The sequence below is a fragment of the Trachymyrmex septentrionalis genome, unplaced genomic scaffold (assembly GCF_001594115.1).
Source record: "Trachymyrmex septentrionalis isolate Tsep2-gDNA-1 unplaced genomic scaffold, Tsep1.0 scaffold56, whole genome shotgun sequence".
In the NCBI taxonomy this organism is placed as follows: domain Eukaryota; kingdom Metazoa; phylum Arthropoda; class Insecta; order Hymenoptera; family Formicidae; genus Trachymyrmex; species Trachymyrmex septentrionalis.
The window spans coordinates 1,366,561-1,374,639 of NW_017305735.1; the positions used below are offsets into that span (position 1 = coordinate 1,366,561).

The 8,079-nt window shown below is 32.4% G+C and overlaps 1 protein-coding gene across 1 annotated transcript in view; it reads left to right on the top strand.

The window, feature by feature from the left end:
- LOC108752147 overlaps window positions 1-6,662 on the top strand; it is a 35,155-nt gene extending 28,493 nt beyond the window's left edge. The window contains exons 5-6 of the mRNA XM_018492796.1: window positions 4,366-4,528; window positions 6,357-6,662. Of these exons, the coding sequence (XP_018348298.1) occupies window positions 4,366-4,528; window positions 6,357-6,601 (408 nt within the window). The 3' untranslated portion in view covers window positions 6,602-6,662. The remainder of the gene's footprint in view (window positions 1-4,365; window positions 4,529-6,356) is intronic.
- The last annotated feature ends 1,417 nt before the right edge of the window (window positions 6,663-8,079 follow it).

Below are 8,079 nucleotides of genomic sequence, written 5' to 3' on the forward strand. Positions count from 1 at the left end.
AATTACGGAAACTGTTAATTAAATAAAAATATCTTTCTTATACGCGAATACATTTTTATTCCGATATAATATATGACTCTATTAAATCTACTTTAATATGGATATACAGACTAATAAAAAAATAAATTACATTTAAAAATAAATTCGTATTGGCAATGAATAGTAATTTGAATTGGATATCGACCGCAGAGTACGATGCAGCAGCGACAATGATGGCATGTGGAAGAACGTCACGTTTTATAAAACTGAACGATAACGTCGCCAACGCACTTCGAAAGTTTGTTCTTATCGCAAGACGATAGCTCGGGTTTCTCCCAATGCAAATGAAACATCGCGGTCTTTACAATTTAGTACTTGCAGTATAGTAAAGTTTTAGATTCCGTCAAGGAAATACTCAACTTGTTATTATATATGCGATGCGCATCTCGGATGGAATATTATCAGATCGATGAAAAAATATTTTCTCTCTTAATATTTATGGTTTTTGCAATTCAGCACTTGCAGTATATATAGTAAAGTTCTGATTTTGTTAAGAAAACATACGATTCTTCGCGGAATGATTCTATCTGAATAGCGAAAAGGGATATATGTCCACGAACTCTAGATCAATATGCACTTATAAATTATTAATATGCACACGAATCTATCAATACGTATTTTTGAAGTGAATAAATTTTTATCTCTTTCTTTTTCTTTGAAGTTCAATTTGATTAAAATGCATGTGAAATAATAACATTGAATAAAATTTATTTAATCATGAAATAGGAAATACATTTATAATTGTTAAATATGTTTAAATGTTTTCTAAGAGTAAGAAGTAAGTCTAAAGAAAATAGATCTGTACGTAAAAATATATCTTGCAAAAAGCCATAAACAGATATTATGAGCGTCTGTACATACAATATATACATATGTAAAAATGTTCTCAAATATCATCATATTATGTGATGGAATATATTTCAGAAATATTATGATCTGGTAGCAAAATTATGCCAAGATTCCATAAATTTCTTTTTTCTGCATAGAAATTTAGCCTGATTATAATATACTATGAATATGTACTGAGATAGATTATTTTAAACTTATACTATCGTCTACTATGCTTGAAGTTGCAGAACTTACATAAAAAATTAAGAGAGATAAAAAGATGAGCATATTGAGATAACTTTATCAAGTAATACCATGCACTTCCGTTGGCGTGAGTAAATTGTCAATTGACGCAGAAACGCTTATCTAGCGAAGAATTAAACTTAAGCTTAGAAGTCATCTGATCGTGAACTGGACTCAGGTGTTTCTTTAAGCCCCTGTCTCCCCACCGATCGTAACTTAGTATGTGTCAGAGCAGCCACGACTCGTAGATACTTTTAAAACAATGAGCCGACATTGGCGGACCTGCAGTGAGTGTTTCGGTGTGGCTCGTTAATGAACTCGCCGTGTTGTCCTCGTTCTCAGTTTATGCGATAAGTGAATTTTTTCGTTTCTCAGCTAGTATGAGTTCAGCCTTTTGGCGCGCAAGCTCGAAGCGTGAGCAATACTTTTTTGCCATTCAAAGCTATTAATCATATTTTTTTGAATAAGTATATATTAAAAAATTAAATATATAATATATTTAAAAAAGACGAAATTTTCGATTGATTGGTCACTGTATTGTATATTTCACTCGTGATAAATCCCCTTTCAACATCGATATTGTTTTATCATTATGTTAGATACGATGATATTTTGATATCTTATCTTTTCGAAAATATACGATGATGGACAAGAGAAAACGGAGTCTCTTGAAAGGGGCCAAGGACGAAATTGAATTGGACAGAATGAATAAGCACAAACAAGGCAAGGTAATATCATTACTCAAGGAAATTCAATTGAGTTAATGTTGCTTTTACTTTCCCATGATAGTAGCAATATTGTATACTAAATGTACAAATGAAAATAACAGAAAACTTTTGTAATATCTTTTATTATATTTAAATTTATAATGGTAATTCCATTGGTAATTCCATCGAGGAACAACTAGTTTTATATTAAAGAATTTATGATTGTGAAGAAAGAATAATAATCATAAGTTATCTCTTTTAAAATAAATTAAGTTGCATCTAATTGATAATGCAAATAATTTTTGCTGTAAATGTTACGCAAAAAAAGTCACTGAAGCGAGCAATTTAATGTTGCACACAAACAGCTGCTGTATCCAGTAGAGTTTTATTACGGCACAACCAAGTCATCCCGTTTATACAATTAATACTATTACATAAATGTGAAAATATTATATTATTTGTCGTGAAATCATGTGATACATACGCATACTCATTTGCACGAAATAAAAGGTCTGTTTTTTATTGTGCTTAAAAGTCTGTTTCTTATCACTCTCTGAACTAGTGTACACGATGCAATAAATTGAATTGAAACAAACGTATATTTGTTTCACTTTAACTTATTGCATCGTGTGCACCAATTCAGAGAGTGCAGCAATAAAAAACAGACCAGCTTTTGTTGTCCAAATCAAGTTCCTCTTATTTTCTGTTCAATCATGTTTTTGAAATTTTCGTTATTTTACCACGATTTGCTTTTTCTTGATTTATTTGGTAATACTCATGTATTTACATACGTACAATCAGTGCGAAAGAAACCCGTCCAATGCAACAGGAAAAATAACCATCGCCTTGGCAATCAAAAGGAGGTGGTGAAGAACATCAACGATGAGCGGTTGCTTGCGTTCTTTTTTATCAGGTCTCTCGCGTATAGGGGAGAGAAGCTCGTCGCGATGTTCGTCCCCAAGGAGGACAAAAAGAAAGAAGGCAAACACCGGACGACCAGATTAATTATAGCGATGGAACGACAATGGCGCGCGTGGCTTCTTTGTTGGCCCTAATTAAATTGTCTCCCCTTCCTCGCGCACTCCTTCCACTATCCATCCAGTCGATCACCACCTACGGATGATGCCTCTTCTGCTCATATCGATAGTGCACGATGAGGATCTCCTAGTTACTTGCTCGTCGTGTAAGGAGGAACGACGTTCGAGAAAGAGAGAGAGAAAAAGAGACATTTGTTCGCGCGCTTGGAGATGGGATTCATAGTGTGCAATCGTTTTCCTGCAAGATAGGGACTATGGCATTGCGGCATGTATATAGCGAAGTCTCGATGTGAATTGATATTTTGAGAACACGGAGATGCGCCAAATTAGAACAGCGGATTAGAACAGCGGACGATGTATCAAGTAATTGGAATCTACAAGCCAATTAGTGCAAAGGAAACTTAATGCGCGATTCTCGGAAAAGCAATTGATTTCTTATGATTGTGTACGTAAAGTTTACAGTCCGAGCTTTTGTGATTTTGTTTATATCTTATTTCCGGATAGATACATTCTTACATTTCAGAAATCATAAATCTTTATCGCAAAATAAATAATTTATAAATATAATAGGCTTCTTAGTGAATTAATTTTATTATTATTCTCAATTTTATATAAACTTTGCTTTAATTATTCTGGAGACATAACAGTCTGGCCATGAGTTGATAAACTTTTAATTGACATTTTTGTCAACTTCAGTAAGTTAGGATAAGTATAAGATATAGTAAGACAGCATATACATATAAAAAGAAATAGTATATATTCTTCTTTTTTACTCTTGTTTTGTCAAAATTTCTTGTGACAAGATTCTGTTATAGGCTCTTTAAATTATACAAATCGTATAATATCTAAAAGTAAAACTCATATTCTCCAATTTCTCAGCAATGTGTGAAAGCATATAATAGAAAACATTTAAAACTATAAAATAAAAAAATCAAAGCCGTTTTTTAAATTAAAATCAAACACTTAAGACTTTTTTAAATTTTACAATAAAAAAATTTTTAAAGCTCAAACAATAAATATGCGTTTTATTTATATATCTATTTTATACCTATTCAATCAATATAATATTAAATATGTAATTGCAAACAGAACGATTATGTATATCATGTATATGTTTAAAAATTTATTTATTTTGTGATAAATATGTTATGTTTTAATTCCAACCGAATACGTTGATGGATTACAAGTCTCACAAAAAAGATGTAGAACCTTGTTTATCTTTAATAATATATGCTTTTTTATATATGTATTAATTTCTATGTAAATTTTGATTTATTACAAGAGCATATAAGGCATTTCTGAATTATTGCTTACAAACAATTATCATTATCTAATATTTTACTACTTGACGAGAAATGTATGAAATGGAGAAGAAGAATTATGAAATGTGCTAAGAGAAGATACGATCGATATTTTTTATGTATGTACGTAGCTTCGCATGATTAGATTTTGATCAAGGCATTTTTAGTAGACATTTGACTTAATCAAGACATTTTTATTTATTATTGCAGTTGGCTGCCATCGCCTTGAACTTTGGTGTACTGGTCTCTGCCATTTACGAGGGCATTTACGCCCGAAGAGGTGGCGATCCGACTAAGATTAGGGTCGTCACGGATCCTCGTGGAGCCACCATAAATAATCCAGGGTATCGGGAATATCATCAACCCACGAACGGTAAGCTCGAACTGGACAGCAGTTCAGTTTTCTAATATCTGTGACTCAACTAAATTTTCCTATTAAATATAGACATATTATCCTTTTTGATATCATGGCAAATAGACTCACAATAAAAGTCAAACTGGCAGTCAATTGACTCAAAAAACGATTAACATCTGTTTTTAAAGCACATTCAGTTTAATGCGAAATTGCATTTCTATTCATTACGAACCTTATTTAACATTGGATGCGATAAGCCAAATAAGACCATAATTTAACATGTATTATGTACAGAAAACAAAAAAAATTCATTAATGCTCGTTTCTACTAATGTAATTTAATTTTCATCTATATTCAACTAACTGTTTATCTTTTCTAAGAATTAGAAAATTTTTAAAAACCACACAAAGAGAGAGAGAGAGAGAGAGAGAGAGAGCTTTTTTTCTTGCGTTATGACATATATATTGCTCTATTATGGATAATTTTTCTTTGTTAAAATCCGTTTTGACGTATCCTTTCTTCTTGAAACACTCCATCTCGCTTTTGCAACGAAGTTTCGATAATAATTTATATTGTAGGTCATATTTGCCAATACTTGATGTCGGCTTTTCTGAAACAACTTGGTTTAGTCGGTTGACATAAAATCGATATAATTCTCAGAAAAGAAGGATCATATTATCACGTCTGGAACTGAAAGTGATAAAGTTTAGAAGTCGATGTCCATAAATGTGATAAGAGAACGATACAAGAGAGAAGAAGAAAAGAGTGTAAAAAGAAGAACGTAGTAATACACGCGTAGTATACTACGCTTTCTCTCGCTTTTAAAGAGTCTTACTATCCATGCATACACACACACACACAATATACCTATATGCAGGATGAGTTAAATTGTATGTTTTGCGTATTTGCTCGCCACTACATAGCATTTTTGAGACACCGAATAAATTCATCGTAATGTAGCGATCACGCTACGCTGCGTATCTTCGTTTATATTACTGCGCGTAATGGTTACCCCCAATACATCAAAGCCATCTACCATAACTTATCGACTTAGCATCGTAATATGTTAGATCGTAAAACGAAGTTTTGTCGTCCTTTTTTTTGTCGTCCTGGCACGTGTAATGCTTATCAATGTTGTAACACACACTGCGTATAATATACGTATAAAAAATATATAATTTGAATAATAATAATATGTAATCGAAATATTATCTATTATACTCTTTTTCTGCTAATATATTATACATCCCAAGCCAAAGTTTGAAAATATTTTTAAGTAAAGATTGACACTTTTGGGATTACTTATTTAAATATCCATAATAATATATTCTTTTTAAATAATAATATTTTAAAATCCAATAACTATTATGGGATCTTAAGAATTAATATTAAAAATACATTATTACATTTACAAACATTTGAGTAAGTAATCCAAAAAAATGTCAATTTAAAAAAATGTTTTGGGAATGCGTATCACAGCTCGTAAGCTTTTATGCATTCTTTTGCATATTATAGTTAATATTCTATGCAGATCTCTCTCTCTCTCTCTCTCTCTCTCTCTCTCTCTCTCTCTCTGTTTCTCTGTATATGTTAGACATATACCCATACCATTCTGAGAACATTCTTAGGATGTAGGATGTTCTTCATTTTCTTTAAAACGTCTTATGCTATGTAGGCTTGTGCTGTATGAGTATAATCTAAAATATACGTACCTGTGATAATAGTTTGATTACATTGATAACATCCCGAATATAAAAGAAATAAAAAAAAGTAAAAGTTTGTTTAATCAAGCAGCATCAAGAACAGAACAAAATGTAATCGCGTTGTTAATCTTATTGCGTTGCAGGTGGCACGATCTCGATGACAGACGCCAGCGGCAAGCCGTACGTCGGTGGGGCCGGAAATGGATCGACGGCTTCGGTAGCGACTTCCAGTAGCGTGACTAGCACAGCCTCGCCCCTTAGGAGTTCTCTGAAGAAGCCCAAACCTCTTGGCATTCATAATCCTGGCTTCTCGGCGCACAGCCCGACTTTGTCGAGGAACGGCTCGCAAAAGAAAGTGCGTATACAGACGCATTCGACGGAAGTTTAACTGACGCTCTTTTGGCACGTGCTCGTTGTTCGCACGTGAGCGTTTGCTACGTGATTGCAGTATCGTCATCGTTCAAGGCTGTTGCGACAGGAAATTGAATGGTGATGACAAGACGTTCTACTCGAAGTAGTTCCATGTGCACGTTCCATTAACGGTAGGTGGTTTCTAATATCACTAACTATGGTTGATTCGGCGATCAGAGACGATGTCTTTGCGGTATCAAATTTTTACTGTTTCATAGTCGAATGCTAAAGTTCTCTGTCGGTGACGTCGTCTATGAGTTTCATAATGGGACTTTTAATAAGTTCCAAAGATGCGAATCAAGTTGTTCGTGAGTTTGGTATAATATCGTTACAATAAAGTGTAAATAAGTTACGATTGATAATCGTCGAAACTCTTCAAAGCTACCTGAGTTAAATATCAAAGAAATTCAGATCAAACACGTGGTTTGAACACGTTTTACGCTATGCTGATTCCTACGAACCGGCACCGAACTTTCCATTTACGCCATGCCGGTGCAGCGGTATGTTCCAAAAATTTTTTTAAATATTTGATAGATCTGCTTTAGAGAACAAAACTGTACTATATGCCTTTTATGTGACTGATGATTCGTTAGTCCCGGCATCACTTTGCTTCTCGTTCTTTTATTTATTTCAGTTCGCGCATAGCGCGTATCTTTTCGACGGTATTGTGTGGCGTAAACGAAAAGTTGAACGAAATAGGCTCGGCGCTTAACATATTAATATAGTGACTTGTTGAATATATTAGGTCTTTTCCAATTTTTCTACAATATCTTTACACGACATATACATTTATAAGTGGACTAATATAATAGAATATAAACGAAAATGAAATATAATAAAAATATTGGCGGGAGAATAGGATGGATTAAAGTAGAAAAACATATCATATATGATAGAAAAAAACGAGGAAAATTGCATTTGTTATAAATATATTAAATCATGATGACGCAGAATCTAAAATATAAAGAAGATTAAGAAAGCATTATATAATATAAAATATGACACATGTGTGTGTTTATGTGTGTGTTTATGTGTGTGTGGATGTGTGTGGGCATGTGTTTGTATATGATAAGTGATGAAAATTTTGACCTAATGTTATGCACGTATTTTTATAAATTTCATGGAGTATTGACCAATAAAATTTGCACATTATATGATATTAAGATAGCTAATCTCATAAATACGTAAGCTAAATTAATAAAATTGATATTAATTCAAATGATATTAGTAAGTAGCTGAAATTAGTTGCGTTATTACCAATCACGTTATAAGCAAAAATCAACTTTGCATTCAATTAATTTTTTAAGTAAAATGTGTTACTATAAAAATATGAATTTTGATAAAATAAAAAGAGAAGGAAAAAAATTTAACTTATTATTGATATGTAAATGATAGTATTATATTTTTATTTAAAATTGCACCTCTTTTATTGCGATATAATAATATGTGTTAAGG